This window comes from Peromyscus californicus, unplaced genomic scaffold (genome assembly GCF_007827085.1).
Source record: "Peromyscus californicus insignis strain IS unplaced genomic scaffold, ASM782708v3 Scaffold_3__1_contigs__length_106647218, whole genome shotgun sequence".
Classification (NCBI taxonomy): domain Eukaryota; kingdom Metazoa; phylum Chordata; class Mammalia; order Rodentia; family Cricetidae; genus Peromyscus; species Peromyscus californicus.
Genome location: NW_026294551.1, coordinates 96100169 through 96123857, shown reverse-complemented (window position 1 = coordinate 96123857; position 23689 = coordinate 96100169). Strand labels below are relative to the sequence as shown.

Here is a 23689-nt window from a genome sequence, read left to right as displayed (position 1 = left end):
CCCAGATATGTCTGATGGTTCATAGCTGCCTATAACTATAGTCCCAAGGAAATCTAATACCTCTGTTTTGTTTTTGTTTTTGTTTTTCTGAGACAGGGTTTCTCTGTGTATCCCTGGCTGTTCTGAAACTCACTCTGTAGACCAGGTTGGCCTCAAACTCAAGAGATCTGCCTTCTGAGTGCTGGGATTAAAGGTGTGCAACTCCACCACCTGACACCCTTTGCCCTCTGTGAACATATGCATTTTTGTGTACATGTCTTTACACAGACACATACACACAATTTTAAAAATTAAAATAAAATAGACACACACATATATAAAGATCACCAGCAATCTTTCTATAGGCTGGTCAGTAAATCTTAAACCAATACAGACCTGATAATAGGCTTTCTTGATATCTTTCTGGCTGGCATTTCGGGGCACTCCTAATATCTGATAATAATCATCTTTGGCCAAGGAAGCACTTGTGTGGAAGGAGGCAGTACAAGCAAAAGGGAGACTTTTTGTTCCTGTAAATGAAACAAGAAAGTAAGTTAGTCTAGGAATTTGTCCAACAAGAGGAAATTATAAAAAAATGAGCAGCTACGAAATACCTGTGAAAGAACAAACAAGCCTCAGATATAGAGTCTGTTCCTTTCTGATCACACTAGAGGCCAAACTCAATGAACATGAAATGAGGGCAAAGCTTGGGGATATAGTTCAGTAGGTACACTGCTTTCCAGGCATGCACAGGGCCCTGAGTTTGAGTCACAGCACTGAATAAACCCAGCATATTGGTTCATGATCAGCACATGCTCATAATCCTAGCATTAGGGAAAAGGAAACAGATGATCAGAAGTTCAATTCACAGCTACATATAAAGTTTTAGGCCGGACTGGAATACATGATTTAAAACGACAACGACGACGACGAGCCGAGTATCAGTGGCGCACGCCTCTAATCCCAGCACTCGGGAGGCAGAGCCAGGCGGATCTCTGTGAGTTCAAGGCCAGCCTGGTCTACAAAGTGAGTTCCAGGACAGGCACCAAAATTACACAGAGAAACCCTGTCTGGAAAAACATAAAAACAAAACAAAACAACAACAACAACAACAACAAAAAAAACGACAACAAGAACAACAACAAACATAGCCAGGTGGCGGTGGTGGCGCACACCTTTAATCCCGGCACTCGGGAGGCCGAGGCAGGCGGATCTCTGAGTTTGAGGCCAGCCCGGTCTACGGAGTAAGTTCCAGGACAGCCAAGGCTACACAGAGAAACCCTGTCTCGAAAAAAACAACAACAAAAAACCCCACAAAACAAATACCATAAAAACAGCCAGAGAAGTAGAACACATGCAGAACGAAGTTAAGGAATAAAAGGAGAGAATGAGCAGGAATGATCAGAATAAAATAAAAAGGAGTTATGAGATTATTATTGTTTCTTCATTCAGACTGGAGAAGACATTAAAACTGAATTCGTAATGATTCTATATTCAACCTCCTCTTTATTTGACACCTGCCCCGCTGGTTAACCCCACTCCTTCCACTGTCCAGAGGATAAGCCTGTTAAGTGGCAAAAGTTTGGCAACTGTAGCAGCTTCAACACCATCAGCAGAGAACTTACATGAAGCTGTGCAGATAACTACAGGTAACTATTACAAGGTGGATGTCTTTTCTATCCTAATCAACGACTAACAATATTAAGAAGAATTTGTTTAACTCTTTGGTTTTTATTCTTGTTGCTTTATCCAAGATATGTACAGTAAATGCTATTTTTGATTATTATAAACCTAGCATTTTTCTCCACATTGTTTTAAGAATGCCCAATGTAGTAGCAAGTTACGGCTTTCTTTCTGCTTGGGAGATTTTTATTTCATCTGATTTCATAAACCAGTCTTGAGAAATGATCACAGACCTTAAATGTGGTCTCAGGATATGCAATGAAGGATGACACGTCCACAAATATAGTCCCTTGAGATAAAATATGCCCACTGTAGCCTATGGGTTGAACTAAGGAAAGCCGACTGCAGTTCTTTAGTTATGTTTTCATATGGAAGTAATACTTAGGGGTTGGGGATTTAGCTCAGTGGTAGAGTGTTTGCCTAGCAAGCGCAAGGCCCTGGGTTCAGTCCTCAGCTCTGGAAAAGAAAAAAAAAAGAGAGAGAGAAAAAGAGAGAAAGAGAGAGAGAGACAGAGAGAGAGAAAGAAGTAATACTTAGAGCCTGTCTAGGTCTCTATGTCTTCCCTCACACAAAGGCACAATAATTAAACCAAAACCAAACCAAAACAAAAATGCTTCAAGGCAAGCATGAGGCCTTATGCTTGATCCCTGGAACTACCCAACATAGAATAAAGTTCAGTGCTTGCTTCCTTCATTCTCACTGCAGTGGTACAACACCGGTATAAGAAAGTATCACAAGGGTTGGAGAGATGGCTCAACAGTTAAGAGCACATATTGCTCTTGTAGAGGACACAAGTTCAGTTCCTAGCCCCTAAGAACAGCAGCTCATAACTTCCTGTAACTCCAGGGGTCAGATGCCTCTGGCCTCTTTGGACACCTGTATTCAAGAGCGCATAGCCACACACAGACACACATATACATAAATAACTTTAAAATTGTTTTTTACAGAGGAAGACTGTTGATCACAGCTAAAGCATGTCAAGGCTTAATGCACACTGATTTGGTATTACCTCCAGCAAAAAGGAAGGTAAGTGCCATGCCAAGACTACCTACCACCTTTCCACTTTGTAATTTTTTTCAAGTTCTTTAACATCTAAACCTGTTTCTCCATAGAATGGAAAGGTAACAATGCCTCTGAAATATCACATGAAATATTCTCTGAGAAACCATACTTCATACACAGTAAGTGTTCAATAAATGTTAAGACTGTATTATTACATTCACCGACTTAAGGATTTTTAAAAAGGCTGATTATGTCCTCCATTTACACACGTGATGTTAGGGATGCAAGACAATTCATCACACTTTCTGACCTCAAAAGAGGGCACGCCCTTGCATCTCCCCAGATCTCTGGGTGCCTAGCACTCACTGAATGGCAGTTGTTTCTTCCATTACAAGCTAGAAAGTGAAGGAAAAGAGAAGGTATAGGGCAAGGGGGCAGCGGCCTAGACAGAGAGGTGAACTGTTGACAGAGGTGAAGGTTCACGGCCTTCGGAGCGTTTCACCACCTCCGGCTCCACGCAGCTCTTTCCCCTCGACGGCTTCAGGGTAGCCAGCACCTTGGCCTCTCTGCCTCCTGCATGCCTGTGTCCCCAGCAATTCCTCTCGATCGGGAAGACACCTCCATCCCGCTACCCTGGTCTTCAGAGTGAGGCGAGTCGCCCTTTCTAGTCCCAGGAGCCGCTACTCGAGATCTGGAAGCCTCCCTCACCTGTGAGGCGGACACCCGGTCTCAATGTCAGCAGCGCCCGGGGGCCGTGAGCGCCCACGGAAAGCCCGAAGGCAGAGACGCTCAGCTTGCGACCCACCGATGTTGTCAATGTTGTCACTACGCCCCCCTGGGGCTGCTGGGCCCCTCTCCCCGCTGCGGCCGGCAGTCGGGGGGTCCCCACCGCCACTAGCAACCAGCGTGGGGAACACCGCGCAGCCATCTTGGCCCGGGGACACTGCGCCTGCGCAGACCGTCCCTAGACCGCTTAGCCGGTCGCCTCTTCCGGAGGCGAGGCATCCGCACCACGCAGGGCGCGAGCTCTGCGTACGCGCCGCCGGCTCGGAAAAGTTGTCCTCGGCTATAAGGATGTCATCGTGTATGTCTTCCCTGTATTGGAATTTCTGTGGTGTACGATTGAATGCTGCATTTTAGTTGTGAATAATGTGTAGCAATTGTAATCTTCCTGCGAGTCCTGCCCGGGGAAGAACTACAAATCCCAGCAGACCACACGGCGTCAGTTTCGCAGATTCCGGCATGCAGCTTGCGGCTGCCTTCCTTGACCCTGAAAATTACAGCTTATTGCGTGTTCTCTCAGAAAGCTTCTACACGCGTTGTCAGTTGCAGTTTTTCTGTGTCTGATTCCCTCGCAGCAGAACTTGAAGCATTCATCTCCATCTTAAGTACGTTAGCTTTCTCCAAACCTGTAGCAAGAATTTGAGTATTGTATATGCCCGTTATGTATCACGCAGTTACTGTTTGTTATCCATGTTCTAGAATATAATGTTAGAGCTGACCCGCTAGAGAGGAGCAAACTGACTTCACAGGGACAGACTTCTTGTGAAGTAACACTGATAAGTGCTACCAAAGGAGCACAGTTATAAAGCATACCGGTGTCCTAGATCTGTTTCTCAAACATGTAGGGCAGGGGAAGGGGGAGGATTGGACTGTTAAACTTTCTGAGCCATAATGTCCAGAGCTGGACTTTGATGAAAAGTGCATTGAGTACAGATGGAGTGTCCCAAGTGGCACGAACATCAAAAGCTGCCAGACATGGTAGCACACACCTGTAACACCATCACTTGGGAGATGGAGGTAGGAGGATCATTTTCAGCTATACAGCAAATTATAAAAAAAGATACAAAAAAGATACAATCTGGGCTACAGGAGATCTTATCTGAGAAAACAAAGGAGAAAATTGTTGGGTCCAAAGGAGACTCCAATTCCCCAAACTCCAAAAGGTAGTGCAAATATCCAAAAATGGGCTCAACCTGGACCATAGGAGGATTTCTGGTGGTTAGATAAAAGCCAGCAAGCCTGGTGGTGGTGGTGGTGGTGCTGCACACCTATAATCCCAGTGTCTGGGAGGCAAAGGCAGGCAGATCTCTGGGTTCAAGGCCAGCCTGGTCTTCAGAGCAAGTTCCAGAACTACACAGCGAAACCCTCCCTCAAAAAAGCAAAAGCAGCCGGGCGGTGGTGGCGCATGCCTTTAATCCCAGCACTCGGGAGGCAGAGGCAGGCGGATCTCTGTGAGTTCGAGGCCAGCCTGGGCTAACAAGTGAGTCCCAGGAAAGGCGCAAAGCTACACAGAGAAACCCTGTCTCAAAAAACCAAAAAAAAAAAAAAAAAAAAAAAAAAAGGCAAAAACAAAAACAAAATAAATAATAATAAAATAAGAATAGATATAAAGCCAGCATTCCTCGGGAACTTGTGAAGCCAGTTCTTCTCTACCAAAAGGAGTCGTTTTTCTTATGACTGGCAGAAGGGACCAATAGCTCCCCTTGGTACCTGTTAGCATACTAAAGCACATCTGGCCTCCAGGCTTCCTCTGTATCACAAGGACCTGTTACACATTTCAGAGTCCAGGCTAGCATCCTAACCCTTCTCACCTCCTCCACTACCCTAAACTCCCCCATCTCATGGACTTCCCTTCCCCCAGTTACTCATTCTCTTTATAACCTAGCTATTTTCAATGTTTCTCTCTGTTTCTCTGTATCTTTCTCACCCCTCACTCCTGCTCCTCTCATGACCAAGTCCAGCATACTATGGAGCAGTCATGTTATCAGTTTATACAAAAATAACTTTAAGCTGGGCGGTGGTGGTGCACGCCTTTAATCCCAGCACTCGGGAGGCAGAGCCAGGCGGATCTCTGTGAGTTCGAGGCCAGCCTGGGCTACCAAGTGAGTTCCAGGAGAGGTGCAAAGCTACACAGAGAAACCCTGTCTCAAAAAACCAAAAAAAAAAAAAAACTTTAAAAGCTTGTATCTGAAGATGTAGAAGTATATGCTTAAGCCTTAAATTTAGAGTATATATTTGAAGAGAAAGCTAGAAAGCTAGACTGGGCCTGGTTAGTTGTGAAAGTTAAATTTTCACCACCCTCCCAAATAAGAGGAAGGTTGTGATGATCAATGCACACACACACACACACACACACACACACACACACACACACACACACTCTGCCACTTTTTACTCCCAGTATTATCAACAAAATTTGTGTGTATGTTACCCTGGGTAGATAACCATAGCCTTCACCAGCCAAATTCTCAATGGATTCTGAGACTCAAAGGTTAAAAAACCACCAATCAAGCAAAGAATACTCACCAAGCTATTGTAAAATGAAGGACAGATGGAGGGTTTTGCTAGAGAGTAGAAAACAGTTATGTGAACAAAGAACATTTTAGTGAAACAAGGAAAAAGTGCAGGGAGTGAGAGGTGGGGGAGAGAGTTTGTATAGTGCATTCAGCAGAAAATGTATTTCAATATCTCCAGCACAGTGATTAAGAGTATGAGCTTGGCCGGGCGGTGGTGGCGCACGCCTTTAATCCCAGCACTCGGGAGGCAGAGCCAGGCGGATCTCTGTGAGTTCCAGGCCAGCCTGGGCTACCAAGTGAGTCCCAGGAAAGGCGCAAAGCTACACAGAGAAACCCTGTCTCGAAAAAACAAAACAAAACAAAACAAAACAAAAAAAAAGAGTATGAGCTTGCCTGGACATTGTGCACGCCTTTAATCTCAGCACTTGGGAGGCAGAGGCGGGCGGATCTCTGAGTTCGAGGCCAGCTTGGTCTACAGAGTGAGTTCCAGGACAGCCAGGGCTATGAAGAGGAGTCAGCCTACTCAAATCTCAGTTGAGTTGTATGTCCTATGGCAACTTCATCTATCCTTATATTGCCCAGGCTAATTTCAAACTTGTGGGCTCAAGCAATCCTGCCACCCACCCTTGAAAATTACTGAGACTACAGATGTATACTGCTGAGTCCAGCAAGAATTACTTGTATTCAAGCTAGAGAGATGGATCAGCAGACAAGAGCTCTTGCTGTTCTTCCAGAGGATTTGGAGTTTGATTCTTGTATCAGGCAGCTCTTGACAACCTGTAACCTTGTTCCAAAGGTTGCAATGCCCTCTTCTGACCTCTACAGGCATCCTCACCCACGTAGTGCACATAAAGATGAGTGGGCAGGAATACACACATAAATAAAAGTAAAAGGTTCAAGAGTTAAGAGCACTTGTTCTTGCAGAAAGACTCAGGTGTGACTCTCAGCACCCACACGACAGCTCACGACTGTCCATAACTCCAGTTCCGGAGGATCCAACCATTCTAACTCAGATTCTCATGTTTGCAGAGCAAGCACAACTACCCACTGAGCCGTCTTCCCGCCCCTGCTCCCCCAACCCTTTTTTTTTTAATTGGCGTGTTTTTTTTTTTTTAATATGGGCTCACTTAGCAGCTTAGGCTGTCTTGCAAACTCACTATGTAGCCCAAGCTGGCCTCAAACCTAGCGATGGTGGCACACACCTATGACCCCAGTCCTCAGGAGGCAGAAGCAGGCAGATCTCTGAGTTAGAGGCCAGCCTGGTCTACAGAGCTAGTTCCAGGACAGACAGGGAGGGCAACACAGAGAGACCCTCAACTAGAAAACAACAACAACAAAGAGCAAGAGAGAGATTCTCACAGTAAAGGATGCTTAGTAGTCCTTATCACCTCAGCCTGCCCTTTCCAAATAGTGATTTACTGCAAGCTCTTGATCCAACACGTGCAAGGCCTAGTGTGACAAAATCTGCCTTCTTGATTCTGCTCCACCATTAACACGCTTATGGGGCCAGCTGCTTATCCTCAGTTTCTAGTCTAGTTAATTCTGTCTGTCCTGCTACTTGAGGAAGTAGACAGTGGAACAGATTGCACACAAGTCATTGAAAAGCCTCAGGAACCAGTAGTACTGCAAATCCAATCCCAGGGCAATCTGAAGTGTGGTCTCTTAAGTACGAGTACTGGGGCAGCTCACATGACCTCCTACTGGTGCTGTGGTCCCTCAGGCATCAGGGCGTGATTTCTCAGGGCGGCCTGGCAGCTATTGGCTGAGAGGTGAAGCTGGCGGCAGTCGCACGGAAGAAGGGCGACTCGGGGGCGTGCCCAGATGGGTCGCAGGCGCTTCCTATTGGCTGGCAGCATGTCAGGGCGTGTCCTCCACAAACTGCGGGCGGGTGGGGCTGCAGGCTGCGGGAGCCTAGGGTAGCTTCCTATCGTGCACCTGAGAGCTGACGCCCCTAGTCGTCGAGGCTGCGCTCACTCTGTCCCAGCCGCCATGAACCGTTTCAAGGTGTCCAAGTTTCGGCACATGGAGGCCCGGCCGTCCCGCCGAGAGGTGAGCCTGGCCCGCGGACCCCGCTCCCTCGCTCCTGGTCCCAGATGACTGCCATCCTCTTGTGCGAGCCGGCGCACTGCACACCCTGGGCTGCAAAGACCCTCTATCCGCCCCGCCCCGAGCTTTCCACCCGGAACCGCTCCCTTCAGCTGAGCCCGAGTCCAGGCCGCCCCTTCACTGCCTAGAGGACAGAGTCCGGAGATCTAGTGACGCGCCCTGGCCGTTGGGTGATCCCGGTAGGCCTGGCCGGTTTGCCTTCCCCGGGACCCCCAGGAGGCCTCGCAGCCCTCCCAGCCACCTCCAGGCCTCTGCTTCCGGTCGGCCTTGCTGGGAGCCAGGCTGGGAAACTGCAGAAGTGGGGCTTCTCCTTCCTGCTGCCTAGGATCGCCTCTGCCTGGGGCCAGGCTGTGTAGAGATGCACCCCTTTCTTGTCTCAGCGAGAGTGAGGGTGTCATCTTTGGAGGGAGCCCCTTGGCCAGGCACGCTTCCTCCCTTGGGTTTCCGCCGGCTCTTCCTCCTCTGCTGGCGCAAGCTCTTCTCTTACTAGGGTGATGCTGCTGGTGGCAGTTGGGGCCTGGAGAAGCTAGAGCTGGTGGATCCCATAGGAAGTGTCGAGAAGGACAGCATGTTTGATGAGTATGCTTCAGAGACCAGGCCGGCCCCGGCCTGTCTCTGTTATTTGGAAAGCCTGGAATGTCTTCGGATAATTGAGCTTAGGAATTGACCTCTAGTGACCTGTCAGTAGCCCAAAGCGAATTATGACAGCCATGGTCCATTTTCATTCTCTGGACAATATCCTCTCTGGACTTACTGTGTGCTGCCCAGCTTCTCCAGCTAAAGCAGTGAACATTATGGCATATCCCCTCCCCTGTGGCACTTAACAGCCTTAGGAGGAAGATGGCCAGCAAGCACAATATAAGTGCATTGAAGAACACACAGGGGTGTGTGGGGGGGCTATGATGTAAAGTGGTGAAGTCGGGGTTAACCCTACTTCAGTGGAGAACACTGCCTGGGAGGTGGATTTCAACTGAGGCCAGAAGGGTAAGAAGTAATTAAAAACCCCAGGGGGGGAATGGAAAGTGGACCCAGGGTGGACAGAGGGCATTAGTCAGGCAAAGTATGGGGACGGACGAGTACAGGGCAGTCCTGCAGAGGAAGAAGTTGGGTTTTGTTATGAGTACAGTGTGGAGCCATTGAAAACTTGAGAGGAAGTGTTTAGTATTTTTATTTGAATTAAGACCATTACTAGGAGTACAGTAATTACTACTGAGTGGTCTGGGGAGACCTTCAGGGGCTTCTTCCAGTATGGACCTTCATCCAACAAGTTAAACAGACAGGCCCATGGAACTAGGGGCCTCAGGGAGAGCTTAACACAGTTTATGTGATTGGAGGTGGGAGAGCAGCCTATCTGTTCTCCATTGCAAAGCTTTTGCCTGCCACTGTACAGTAAACATGAATCAGGAGGGCAAAGTGATGTGTAGTGCTGATGTTCTACTGGGTGGAAAATGGACGATAAAATAGAAATTTAGGTGGTGACGTGCGCAAGAGAATGCGGGCGCTTTGTCACTGAGGCAGGATGGATCTCAGAACAGTGCTTTGATATCAACAGAGGAAATGGGGACCTTGCTGATCTCAATTGCAGGACAAGTGCTCTTCCTCTCCCCCACATGTGGGGGTGTTCACATCATTGCCTTTTCACTTGTCTAAAGGAAGAGCATGTTCTGAGGAAGCAGGTCTTTACCTTCTCCCTGCTGAGCGTTAGTGTTCCCAGGGGTCCCTGGGAGAGCCCTCAGCAGAGGATCTGCAGAAGCCAAGCCCATCTTCTGTTAGGTTGTCTCTTCTTTGCCACCTTCTCCATCTCTGAACTGAAATGTTCCCCCCACAGACACATGCACTTCCTCCTGACAGCTTCCTCCTCCTTATTAGGGAACTGATTTGCTAAATAAAATCACCCTCTTAGCTACTTAGGTTATTCCAAGAACATTTGGTATTTTTTTAAGGGACTGAGTGGGACAGACCCAAAAAAATCCAATTCCATATCCAAAGAAATACTTCTCTGATGGTGCAGCTTTAAGGTGGAGTCCCCTAGGGCTGAGGAATCTGCTTGCTGTGCATCCATGAAGGCATGAGTTTGATGTCCAGAACCTAGGTGATGATGTGTGCTTATAGTCACCACACACCTGCACAGACAGGTGGACATCTGGAGCTCACTAGTCAACCAGCCTCCCTGAATTTATGAGTTCTAAATTCTGGGTAAGACGCTGTCTCAAAAACCAAAGTGGGACCGGACAGTGGTGGCGCACGCCTTTAATCCCAGCACTTGGGAGGTGGAGGCAGGTGCATCTCTGGGTTCGAGGCCAGTCTGGTCTACAGAGCGAGTTTCAGGGTGGCCAGGGCTACACAGAGAAACCCTATCTCTAAACAAAACAAAGTGTGTTGGCTCCTGTGGAATTACACCACAGATTGTCCTCTGGCCTCCACATTCTCTCTCTCTCTCTCTCTCTCTCTCTCTCTCTCTCTCTTTCTCTTACACACACACACACACACACACACACACACACACACACACACCCCTACAGAGAAGAGGGAGTTTCCTGTATTATGGCCCTCTCTTGGCACGAGCAGGACCTGACCCTCACCGTGTTTCTTATTCTTCATTTGCAGGCCTGGATCAGTGACATCCGCGCAGGAACGACCCCCACATCCGGGAACCACATCAAATCCAGCTGCCACTTGATGGCCTTCAACTCTGACCGCCCAGGTAGGGAAGTAAGCATGGGAGAAAGAGTCAAACATTGTCACCATAGACAGGTGAGGAAGAAGGGCAAGCTCCATCCACACTGGGGAGCTGGAACTGCCTGGGCTGAGGGAGGGGCAGGCCTTAGACCCCTGTGCACTGATCAACATAGAGCAGTCAGATAGATTTTGCGTAGTGAGTGCTTGTACATAAATCATGACGGTTGTTCTAGCCAGGCAGGAAAGAACCCAGTGCTCCTGTTTTCAGCCATCTGCACAGACAATTCTCCTCCTCATATTTGGGCCTTGGGTGGCTGGGATCGATCATAATGAAGATCTGAAAAGTCCTGTGCCAGGTGTGTGCGGCACGCCTATAATCTCTGCGCTCCAGGAGGCCAAGTCTGGAAGATTGTGAGATGCAAGCTAGCCTGAGCTACCTAGTCCCCGTCTCAAAGAAAAAAACAAATCTTTAAAAAACAGAAAAAAAAAAATAAAACCCTGTGTTAGTTGGGACTTCCTTGGCTGTTTGTGACAACACAGACAAACCAATTTAAGCACAGGATAAATACCTTTTTGGCTGACTCAGGACTTTAAGCAGAGCTGGATCCAAAGGTTTCTAAGTGCTCTCCACGCCCACTTTCTACCCCCACCCACTCCCATCTCTTTAGTTTTTTCAGAGCGGCTCACATTGTAGCCCAAACTGGCTTCTGACTTGCAGGATTCCTCCTGCCTCGGTCTCCCAGGTGCTGGGATTATAGGTGTAAGCCATCTCACTTGGTCTCCGATTTTTCTCTTGGTCCCTCCACCTGGCTTGGGGTGCTGGCTTCCTTGTCTGGTGAAGATGGAAGGGGTAGCAGCCAAGACAGCCCAAAGCTGACCTCATGTGATCTGCAGCGTGAAAAAGAAAACCTCATTGTCCAGTGTCCTGTACCCAGTGCAGATAGTTAGGCTGGGGAAGGACCGAGGTCCCTTCAATGTCAGGAAGAAAAGTGACAGCTGGTAGAGGCTCTCACATGGTTTTCAGTCTGGGCTCCTCTTGAAGTCCTTTGAAGGGAGGTAAGTGGCACCCGTTGAGCTCAAAATCAGAACCGCTGTGTTTGTTTAATAGGTGTATTGGGCATCGTATCTCAGGAAAGCCATGGAGAGAGCAAGAGGCACGTGGCCTACCTTGGCTGCCATTCAGGTGAGTAGTGCTTGATCAGGGAAGCCTGGGGCCAGCAGCTCACACATACTTGGTCCCATTGCCTGTGGCTTCTTGTCCTCACTATGTATTCTGGCCTGGAGGAGGGAGGCTGGATGTTCCAGTTCATCAGCATGGCAGGAGGAGGAGGTATCAGTCCTGGACTCCAGATATCTTACCTGAGAACACGGGCACACACACACAGACAGACACAGACAAACAACTTTATGGCTCCTAGCCCTATGTTCTCTGGAGTCCAGCAGGACGCCTCTCATTTCCAAGGCCCCTTCCCAGCCAGGCTGCTAAAAGCCATGCAAGGAAGTGGCTGTGCTGGGCTACAGGGTGGAGATGGGCCATTACAAAGGGCTTTTGCCTGCTGCAGCTACTTCTGGGGTCCCCAGCAACCTGCCGGGCAGCCTGCCCACTTTGGGGAAAGTTTGCTATCCTCTAGGCATTGGCCTAGCTGGCTTTGTCTCCATAGCTGTAACTTTATGGTCTAGATCTCTCTTGTTGAAGACCTGGGGTGAAGGAAGAGGATAAATCCTTCGTACTCAGGCAGGATAAGGAAAGGGAGAATTGAAAGGAGGGGTACTGCTCAATGTCAGAGTTATGATGGTGATGATTAAGGTTATTAATAATAAAAGCCAATATTTCCTTTCATCCCAGCACTCGGGAGGCAGAGGCAGGTGGATCTTTGTGAGTTCGAGGTCAGCCTGGACTACAGAGTGAGATCCAGGAAAGGCTCAAAGCTACACAGAGAAACCCTGTCTCAAAAACCAAAAAAAAAAAAAAAAAAAAAAAAAGCCAATATTTATGTAGAGTCCTCTGGGTGTTTTCCAATCTAAATTTGTTTCTTTTTTTTTTTTTGAGATAGCGTTTCTCTGTGTACCTCTGGCTGTCCTGGAACTCACTTTGTAGACCAGGCTGGCCTTGAACTCAGAAATCTCCCTGCCTATGCCTCCTGAGTGCCCGAGTTAAAAGTGTATGCCACCACATCTAGCCTAATGTAAATTTTGTTGTTGTTGTTTGGTTTTTCGAGACAGGGTTTCTCCGTGTAGTTTTGGTGCCTGTCCTGGATCTCGCTCTGTAGACCAGGCTGGCCTCGAACTCACAGAGATCCGCCTGCCTCCTGAGTGCTGGGATTAAACGTGTGCACCACCACCGCCCAGCAAATGTAAATGTTGTACAAATTTTTTATGTGTATGGGTGTTTTACCTGCATATATGTGTACCACATGCATGTCTGGTACCTGAGGAGGCCAGAAGAAGTTGTCAGATTCTTTGAAGTTGAAGTTACAGGTGGCTGTGAGCACTATGTGGGTGCTGGGAATTGAACCTGGGTCCTCTGAAAGAACAGCCAGTGCTCTTAAGTGCTGAGCCATCTCTCCAGCCCATTAATCCAAACTTTGAAAAGGTTTTGAGGTGTCATTTGGATATGTAGTGCTTGCTTTAAATGAATAGTTGGTTTTTGGTTAGGTATTTTTTTGTTTTGTTTTGTTTTTGTTTTAATGTATATGGTTGTTTTGCCTGCACATATGTACCACATTATTGTAGTGCCCTTAGAGGCCAGAAAATGATGTTGGATTTTCTGGAATCTGATATAAAGATGGTTGTTAGCTGCGAGTTTTTTAGATAGTTATATATACCAGCATCCTGTTTCTGAGCATTTCTGTTTATCTAGATCCTCTTATGGTTAGTAGAAACCTTGGCATAGCAGTCCTAGGCAGCCATCATTTTATTCCAGTTCTAAAGCAAGGGTCTGCACTTTATTCTCATGGCCAAAGCCATTCAAGGTTGACAGGAAAGCAGGCAGGAAACCCTTGGACCACAGCCACCCAGCCCAGCTTCTTCTAAGGTAGCACATCTGGCTGCACCTCCAGTTGTGGGAGCCTCCCAGGATTCACCCCACAAGTCTCTTTTTGACTTAAGCAGCTGGAGTTGATCTCAATTTTTTACCGGGGGAGGGGAATATGGTGGTACAGGATGAACCAGAGCCAAAAGGGAAAACATGGCTGGTGGTCTGGGATAGAGAGGAAATATGGAGGGTAGCGGGTAAGGATGGGGCTGCGGATGGGACAACAAGCCAGCATCACCAATGCAAGAGGCACCACTGCTGTCCCTACTGCTTGCCTTGAGGTGAGTGAGACAAGGAGAGTGGGGTGGACGTGGACAGGCAGCCCTTACAGTGACTTTGGTCTGGATTTCAGCCAGCAGGATCAGGCAAGAGCAGGCAGCTGGCATCTAACAAAGGAATGAAATATGGTAGTAAAATCGAGTCACAGGATGAGTCCTTGCACACATAGACCTCCCTGACATGTTCTCACGACAACCCAGCAGTTGGTTCTGCAGTACCTTCTCAACTAGAAAATGAGGACCCCAAAACGCGAAGGGCAAGAAGCATGCTCGGAAGCACACAGCTAAAAGGGGTGGACTGAGGTTAGTTCCCGCAGCTGTGCTTCAGAACTGTGCCTGTCAGTGTGGCATCGTGTGCCTTCCCTCAGTTGGAACAGCAGCAGGTCCCGTGGCCAGCCCTACTACCTACCTACATCTCAGGCTGTTCCAGGAGCCGCCATTGCTCTGCTCCCCTGGCTGCTAGGTGGCCCAGGCAGGCAGCCTCCAAAGGCAGGGCAGTAGCCAGGGTCTAATGTACCCAGGGTCTTCCATCATCGGCACTTATGTGGGCCAGAATAGCACTTAGTATCTCTAGGGCAGACTTTTTTCCCTGTACCTCCTTAACCTTTATATAAGTGTGTGTGTGTGTGTGTGTGTGTGTGTGTGTGTGTGTGTGTGTGTGTGTGTGTATGTGAAAGAGAGAGGCAAGAGGCAGTGTTGAGGTGCACATGTGTCACAGCATGTATGGAGGTCAGAACAGAAGACAACCTTTAGAAGTTGTTTCTCCTTCACCGTGGGTTCTGGGGCTCAGACTCAGGTCATCAGGCCCACATGGCAAGTGCTTTTATCTGCAAAGGCATCTCTCAGGCCCAGTGTGGGGTATTTAAAATTACTACTGATCTAGGGAGATGGTTGAGCAGGTAGAGGCACTTGGTTTTTGTCTTTTTGGTTTTTTCCCCCAAGACAGGGTTTTTCTGGTTAGCCCTGGCTGTCCTGGAACTCACTCTGTAGCCCAGGCTGGCCTTGAACTCACAGAGATCCTCTGCCTCCTGAATGCTGAGATTAAAGGTTTTTGTTACAACAAAAATCGATCTCAAAAACCACAAGAAAGAGAGGCTGGAGAGATGATTCAGCAGCTAAGAGCACTGGCTGCTCTCGCAGAGGATCTGGGTTCAGTTCCCAGCACCCACAGGCAGCTCACAACTGTCTGGAACTCCATTCCAGGGGAACCTGATGCCCTTCTGGACTCTGGATGCTTTATGCGTGTGGTGTACATACATATACACTTTAGGCAAAACATTCATGCACATTCAATGATAATCAAATTTTTTAAAAAGCAGAGAGGGGGGATCGGAGAGGTAGCTTAGCACTTAAGGGCACTTGTGGCTCTTCCAGAGAACTGGGGCTCAATTTCTGTCACCCATGTGGTGGTTCACAAACATCTGTAATTCCAGTTCCAGGGGACCTGACATCTTTTGGCCCCTGTGGGCATCAGGCATGTAAGTGGTGTACAGACACACATCCATTGGCAAAGCATCCATATACCCTATAAAAATAAAAATTAAACATTAAAAAAACAGACACTGGTCTGAATAACTCCATACTGCACTGTGTGATTCTGTGTTAATGTGCAAACTAAGGGCCATCAGACATTTTCTGTAAAGTTTAAGGCAGTGTATATATAAAAGATTTATTTATTATGTATCCAATGTTCTTTCTGCATATATTGCTACAACCCAGAAGAGGGAATCAGATCTCATTATAGGTGGTTCTGAGCCACCATGTGGTTGCTGGAAATTGAACTCTTAACCTCTGAGCCAATTCTCCAGCCTGGCAGTGTATGTTTCAGGATGCAGAGACTATACAGTTTCTGTCCCAACTCCTCAACTCTGGGTAGCAGGTGCTTCACAGTAGTAGAGTGTGTGTTTAGCATACATGAAGCCCTGGGTTTGATCCTCAGCACTAAAAAAGAAAAAAAAGAACAAAACCCCAACTGACCAGACCAAATAAAGTTACTTAACTCTGCAGTTGTTGCTGGAAGCAACACAGACCACACAACACATGCCAGCCAATGTATGGCGGAGCTGTGCTCCAATAAAACACAGAAACAGCAGCCCAAGGACTCACCAAGATATGTGTTGTAGGAAGAGACCTACATGTGTCTAGTGTCCAGAGGGAATGTGGCTTCTTAATGTGGGCAAAGGTGTCACTGCTGAAACTCTGGAAGGATCTCACTGGGTCTGAAAGGGACATTCAACAGATCCGATTGCTTCTCCGTACAGATCTGGTCACTGACCTGGACTTCTCTCCATTTGATGACTTCCTTCTGGCCTCAGGTTCAGCTGACAGGATGGTGAGTGGGGCTGGTTAGAGGAGCTGCTTATGACCCCTGGACAGCCTGGAGTATCCGAGCCCTGGCCTCTGTTCATGCCCTTGCTGGCCCCGAGTGCCTGTTCAGGGCTGCTTTTGTGACCTGCCCTTACAATGCATGACTTCCCGGGGGAAGCAGGCTGGGGTGGTGTGTGAGTCTGGAGAGGATTGCAGAGCCATGCCCAGACTCAGGCCATCCCTGCTGGTCTCTGATCACACCTCCTCTCCCTGGTTGGGCTCCCTCCCTCCTGTCCATGATGGGATATGTGGCTCCCAAACCCTAACAGGTAAGATGCCTTGACTTGTATTGTATTGGCCTTGTTTCAGCATGGGACCTTGCTTGCTAGGACCAGGATAGCTCTGGGCAAGCCTGACTGGAGCAGTGAGGTTCCTAGCACCTGGACCACAAACTTGGTCTTTCTTTCAGATAAAGCTGTGGCGGCTGCCAGGCGCCAGAGACACCCTTCCCTCTGTGCCTGGCGTGGTGCTGGGTCCTGAGGAGCTGCCAGTGGAAGTGCTGCAGTTCCACCCCACTTCAGACGGTGTTCTGGTGAGCACTGCTGGCGGGGCCGTGAAAGTCTGGGATGTAGCCAAGCAGCAGTCCCTGACAGGTACGGCCACTCTGGAGGGGCTGCCCTTCTCTGGCAGCCCCCATCTGGACAACCCTTCCCTTCTCTGTTGTTTCTAGTAGTGGGGGGGGTGTGTATCAAGGATGGGGTACAACTCCGTGGCGAGTGCTTGCCTCGCATTTCTAAGGCCCTAGGTTCCATAACCAGAAACCTAAAAAAAGAAAGGAAGAAAGAAAAAGTACCAAAGTATGACAGGCATACAATATACATTCTGAAGCTTTGTAATAAATAGTATATCACTCTTCATTTCCAGTAGGCATCTATTGTGCTCCAAACCCCCAAATTGCAGAAAAAAGGAGGGATATGGACGAGCAAAGGTGAGGGTGATGTAGTGGGGTATGTGTTAGAGTGAGCAGAAGTGAGCATGGAGAATGAGAGCCAGGCTGAGAAGCAGGGAATCTCAGAAGATTATTAAATAGAGGCATGTCCTGATGAGGGCAGGCTTAAAGAAGGAAGCCTCTACATGCATCTGTAGCATGTGTGGATGGAGCTGCTGTCCCTGCCCCTCTACCCTGAAAGACCATCACTGCTGCTGACTTGGCTCCTGAGTGACCCCAAAGCAGGCCTACCCTTCTCTACATCCCTGGTGCCCTCATCACCTGGTACCTGACCTTGGCTGTTTCCCTACAGAGCTGGAGGCCCACAAGGACCTGGTGCAGAGTGCTGTTTGGAGCCGGGATGGAGCCCTTTTGGGCACGGCGTGCAAGGTAAGCAGGCAGCAAGCAGCCTTAAAACTTAGCATGGGGCTAGTATGGTCAGGAGGGCTTCACACCTCGTATGCTCTACAATATGAGCTGAAGAGCCCTGAGTCAGGATGAGTGGGGTTTTTTTTGTGTGTGTGTTTGTGTGTGTGTGTGGTTTTTTTGGTGTGTGTGTGGGGGGGGGGGGGGGGCGGTTTGTTTGTTTTGGTTTTTCAAGACAGGTTTCTCTGTGTAGTTTTGGTGCCTGTCCTGGAACTCACTCTGTAGACCCGGCTGGCCTTGAACTCACAGAGATCTGCCTGGCTCTGCCTCCCGAGTACTGGGATCAAAGGTGTACGCCACCACCGCCCAGCTGGATGGTTGTTTTTGAGCTCCCTGCCCCACCTGAAGCCCTTTAAAAGGGACTTGAGGAAAGTTCCATGTTGCCGCCTGCTGGTCTGTGCTGTTTGGTTGGACTTTGGTTTATCAGTAAAGCTGTACCAGCTGTCTGAATAGTTTCTCCAAACAGCTTCTGTAACTTCCAACTTGCTTCAAGGACAGTACAGATAAGTGGGCAGTTGAGGCCTGCAACTCACCTCTGAAAGGGACATGGTGCTTTGAACTGATCAGATTGGTAATAGGAATTTGACCTCGGCCAGAGGCTGAGGACGAAAACCCTGAGAAGAGTTCCTTCCATGGGCAAGAATGGCAGAGTGAGCATGTGTCTGTGGGACATCTGGAGACAGTGCCAAGCCTTCAGGAGTAAGTGCTGGTGTTGTTCCAGTGGCAGTCGGCAGGCAGGAAAGTTAAAGCCAGAAGGGTGGGTGGTGACCTGTGTATGAGCAGAGTTTCCATTTGACACACTACTGTAGCCTCTGTGTAGACAGAACATGGCTGAGGTGGGCATTGTCCGTATTTCGTTTGGGACTGCCATCAGGGAATGAGTAAGAGGACTGTACCTGTTCCGGGCTGGTAGAGAGGGAGGCCATAGAGCTTTGGGTGGCAGATTGGATATGAAGAGTGGGGATTGTGAGTTTGGATCTTGGGTACCAAGAGAGGAGCCCCACACTGAGACAGACATGCAAGCAGGTCTTGAGAGTTGGAGAGTGCCTTGTGTGAATGATCTAGACAGTACCACTACCATGGTGGTTGGAGGTGTATTGAGCTGGGGTACTTGGAGACATCCCAGCTTGTCTGGACCTGATGGAATCCTGAGCAGAGTTGAGCAGAGGATGGAAAAGGAAGTGCGGGTTGTGCCAGAGTCAGGGATATTCTCAGAAGGGAAGAAGCTAAGAGGAGTGGGGCCTGGGATCCAGGCTGGAGGGGTCACCAAAGTAGCTGTGCACCAGGCTAAAGGAAACCTGGAGTTGGGACATTTAATAGTGTCAGGGCCTGAAGAGACTTATGAAAAATGGCAACCAAGAGTGATAGTGCATGCCTGTAGTCCTAACATAAGGCAGTAGAGGCCAAGGGATCAGGAGTTAAAGGCTAGCCTGGACCATGTTATGAGTTTGAGGCCAATCTGGACTATATAAAATCCTATCCTAGACACACTTTGGTTAGTTTATTCGGGTTTAGCACTAGAGGATGGGAAATACTTCCCAGAATGGAGGCTTGGCCTTCATTCTAGAAAATGAGACCTGGCTACAGACAAAATGGGTATCCCAGTCAGGGAACCAGCCCTGAGGGCGTATCACCTGAGTCAAGACCAGCCGCTCCTTCCTTTGAGAAACCTCTATGCCCCTGCCTCACTGATGGGATGGTCCAGCCCTTCTTTTTCTCTGCTCTGAGCCCCATTTGCCACCAGAATTGGGTAGGAAAGGCAAAGAATAATAGCCCAGTAAGTATGGACACTGCCTGGCCTGCTGCTATCTTTTTTTTAAGATTTATTTATTTATGTATACAGTGTTCTGCCTGCACATATCCCTGCAGGCCAGAAGAGGCTCCATATGTGGCCAGAAGAGGGCAGCAGATATCATTACAGATGTTTGTGAGCCACCATGTAGTTGCTGGGAATTGAACTCAGGACCTCTGGAAAAGCAGCCAGCGCTCTTAACCCCTGAGCCATCTCTCCAGCCTACCTGCTGCCATCTTGCAAGGCAGTTAGAAGGAGAAAGCCAAGCCCAGGGGATTCATGCTAGTTCCCCACAGGGAGACGTTTCCCCTCTAGACCCAGAGCCCAAAGTGCCAGGACAGGAAGTACATGTTTCCCAAGCAGGTGGCACAATAAAGTTATGAACTTGTAAAGTGATCCCTGCTCCTCCCTCTCCTTTCCAGACCTAGGTGTGCCACCTGTGGGGACATACCATCTCTTCCAGGCTGGCACCTGTTGGCACATGCTAGGATGAGTGGGTACCTTGATTATGTGCCCACTTCTGCCTGCCTTTGCTGGAAAGGTGTCTTGAGATCCTGGGTGGTACTACTGGCCCTACTAATACAGTCCTGGGAGCAAAAGGCTACCCCCTAGGACCACAGGCTAGGTGGAGATGCCCATGGGTTTGCATAGGATGCCCAGAGTGTTGTTGGAGCGGTAAGTGAGCTCACTCCGTAAGAGAGAGTCAGCACTGCTCTTTTCCAGAGGTTGTGGACCAGGCTCTGGCTTTGTGCAGCTGCTGCTTGTACTGCTTGATTGGGCCAATTGGCATGCCGCTTCCCATCAGAGGGACCTGGTTCTCAGTTCTGTCCTGATTGGGCCAATGTGGCATGCCGCTTCCCATCAGAGGGACCTGGTTCTCAGTTCTGTCTTGGCTGCTGCTGGTGAAAGGGAGCTCTGCCTCTCAGAGCACCCAAGCTAACCCTAACCTCTAATGACTGAGAAAAGAAACCAGAGGCCACTAGAGGGCGAACGGGCACCACAGATGGTGTGCTTGGCCTGCTATGAGCTCCTGGCAGCCTACTTAGGCCCCTTTGCCTGACCTAGAACAGCCTCAAGCCTAACCTACTCTGAACCTGATTTGTGTCCAGCCTTAAACTGCTGCACTTAGTGGCCCAGCCTTCTCTGTGAAGCTTGTTGCATGCTGCACTCCCAACTCCAGTGCCCTCCCTGTGAGAGATGCTGCTGCTACCTCCTTGTCATTGGGTTCAGTCTTGCTCAGGTCACGGAGCTGGTCAGTGGTGGGGTTAGCATTTTTTTTTTTTTTTTTTTTTTTGGTTTTTCAAGACAGGGTTTCTCTGTGTAGCTTTGCGCCTTTCCTGGATCTCGCGCTGTAGACCAGGCTGGCCTCGAACTCACAGAGATCCGCCTGGCTCTGCGGGGTTAGCATTTGAATGTAGGCCTCCAGCTTTCCTCAGCAGCTCCCACCCTGCAGAGTGAGAGGTGATTTCCCTAGCCCTTCATCTTGGGAACTTTCCATTTCTTCTGTCCCGTACGTCTCTTGCTTCTGTTTTCCCCTGTCCCTAATCTCAAGTTGCTCTCTGTCCTTTGTTGTCATTGTTCTGTCTGTCCTGTGTCTAGCTTTACTCTTACTCTGCTCCCCCCACCCCTGTGTCTGATCTCATGTCACATGGCCCCAGGGGTCCTGACTGTGGTGCAGTGCTGCTCCGGGCCGGAGCCCTGGACTGTGCCTGAACAAAGTAAGGTGCACTTGGGCCTCCCTGGCTGTGCTAGGCGGGCCTCGCTTCCCAGGCCTCTCCAGCCACTCCGCCTCCTGCAGCTGTTGTTGCCCATGGCCTCTCCACTCCCTCTGTCCGCTCCGTTATATGACTTTCCCCTTCTCAGCACGCACCAGCAGGCTCCTGTCTTGGCATCCTGCTTATGCTTTTCCACCTTGTCTTGTGCGGTTCAATTCAGGCTTCTTCCAGGTCTTCCTGTGACACCTCTGGCTAGAGAGTGCAGCCCTTAGCTGTGAACTTTGTCCTCACTGGGGCTGGCTGTTCACTGTTCCCTCCGAAGCACCCAGACTCAGGCTATGCACAGAGCAAGCATTAATTTGGCTTCCCTTATGTGTGGTCTAATTTTCTGACTGATTTATTTTAAATTTTTTGTTTGTTTGTTTGTATGTGAGTGTTTTGTCTGCATGTATATCTGTGTATTACATAGGTGCCTGGTGCCCTTGGATCCTTGGAACTGGAGTTACAGATGGTTGTAAACTGCCTTGTGGGTGTGGGAATTGAACTTGGGTCCTCTGAAAGAGCATCCAGTGCTCTTAACTGCTGAGCCATCTCTCCAGCCCTCTCAAAATATATTTTGAGATAGGGTCTCAGTCTATAGCTTAAGCTAACCTGTAACTTCACTATGTAATCTAAGCTGGCATCAAATTCAGGTGCTCCCCTGCCTTCACTTCTGAATGCTGGGATTATAGGCATGAGTCACCCTTCTTGGCACAGTTTTATTTTTATTTAACACACTATTTTAGAACTGTTTTATAGGAAAAATATAGCAGATAATACAGAAATTTCCCATATTTCCCCTCTCTCCAAATCCATTTCCTTTATTATTTTGTTGTTTTGAGGTGGGGGGTCTTACTATGCAGCCCTGACTAGCCTAGAACTGACTATATAGACCAGGTTGACGTCATGGATTTGCCTGCCTCTGCCTCCTTAGTGCTGGGATTAAAGACAAATGCCGCCAGGCTCAGACCTGTAATTATATTTTCCAGACGGTCTGTATAACCCAGGCTGACCCTGAATTTGGAAACCTTCTGCTGCCTCAGCCTCCAGGTGCTGGGATTGCCAGCACATCCCACACCTGCTTCTCCTCACTGTCTCTTGCACTGGTGGGATACATTGTGGCAATTATACAGCTGTTGACAAATTATTAGAAACTCAAGTCTAATTTCCATTAGCTTGTTTGCCAGTATGCATACATGTCAGAGAGGGATATGTGTGTCCATGCAGACCAAATGTTGGGTATCTTTCTCTGTTACTTTCTACATTTATTTTCCAATATATATTCATTTTCTTTTATGTATGAGTGTTTTGCCTGCATATTTGTTTTTTTTTTTCTTTTAAAATGATTTGTTTTTACTTATTTTTTTACTGTCAATTTATTTTTTATTCTATTGTTTAAATTTTTTAATTTATTTTTCTTTTTTTTCATTTTTTCTTTATTAAGAAATTTTCTACTCTACATAACCACCCACAGATCCTATCTCCTCCCCACCTCGTAGCCCTCCCTCCCAAGCCACCCCACATCCCCACATCCCCCCAAATCAAGGTCTCCCATGGGGAGTCAGCAGAGCCTGGCACACTGAGCCTAGGCAGGTTCAAGCCCCTTCCCACTGCACCAAGGCTGCACAAGGCGTCACACCACAGGTACTGCGGCTCCCAAAAGCCTGACCATCGCACCAGGGATGGATCCTGATCCCCCTGCCTTGGTGCCCCCACACACAGTTTGAGCTAAAGAACCGTCTTCTGTATCCAGAGGGCCTAGTCCAGTCCCATGGGGGGCTCCACAGCCACCAGTCCACAGTTCATGGGCTTCCACTAGTGTTTGCCTGCATATTTGTATGCACCAGTGCATGCTTGGTGCTCATGGAGGTCAGACAAGAGCAATGGATCCCCTGCAACTGGAGTCAAGGATGGCTGTGAACCACCATGTGGGTGAATGTTGTGGGATATTTGTTCACTGTATGATGATGACTATATGATGATGTATTGCTGTGATTGGTGTAATAAAAAGCTGAACAGCCAATAGGTAGGCAGGAGGTATAGGTGGGATTTCCAGGGAGAGAGAGGAAGAGGAGGAGAAATCAAGGCACTCAGGAGACACCAGGAAACACAGAGGAAACACGAGGTACAAGATGGAAGAGAAGTAACGCTACATGATGGAACATAGAATATAAATGGGTTAATTTAAATTATAAGAGCTAGTTAGGAACAAGCCTAAGCTATAGGCCGAGCTTTCATAGTTAACAAGGAATCTCCATGTTGTTATTTGTGAGCTGGAGGCCCAAAGAAAAATCCAACTACAGGTGTTGAAAATTGAACCTGTCCCTCTTCCACGGCAATCAGTGCCTTAACCACTGAGCCG

The 23689-nt window shown here is 48.5% G+C and overlaps 2 protein-coding genes across 4 annotated transcripts in view; one reads left to right on the top strand and one right to left on the bottom strand.

Moving 5' to 3' along the window:
* Dnaja3 (DnaJ heat shock protein family (Hsp40) member A3) overlaps positions 1-3620 on the bottom strand; it is a 29638-nt gene extending 26018 nt beyond the window's left edge. For both annotated transcript variants that reach the window (XM_052759290.1, XM_052759292.1), the window contains exons 1-2: positions 3373-3620; positions 376-509 (exon numbers count right to left, since the gene is read on the bottom strand). In XM_052759290.1, the coding sequence (XP_052615250.1) occupies positions 376-509; positions 3373-3592 (354 nt within the window). In that variant the 5' untranslated portion in view covers positions 3593-3620. The remainder of the gene's footprint in view (positions 1-375; positions 510-3372) is intronic.
* A 4223-nt stretch (positions 3621-7843) lies between these two features.
* Positions 7844-23689, top strand: part of Coro7 (coronin 7) — a 55165-nt gene continuing 39319 nt past the window's right edge. Inside the window, exons 1-6 of one of the 2 annotated variants that reach the window (XM_052759280.1) lie at positions 7844-8012; positions 10677-10773; positions 11857-11931; positions 16322-16392; positions 16837-17020; positions 17669-17745. In XM_052759280.1, coding sequence (XP_052615240.1) covers positions 7953-8012; positions 10677-10773; positions 11857-11931; positions 16322-16392; positions 16837-17020; positions 17669-17745 — 564 coding nt within the window. In that variant the 5' untranslated portion in view covers positions 7844-7952. Of the gene's footprint in view, positions 8013-8132; positions 8249-10676; positions 10774-11856; positions 11932-16321; positions 16393-16836; positions 17021-17668; positions 17746-23689 lie in introns of those variants that run through there. The other variant, XM_052759281.1, reaches the window with a different exon arrangement.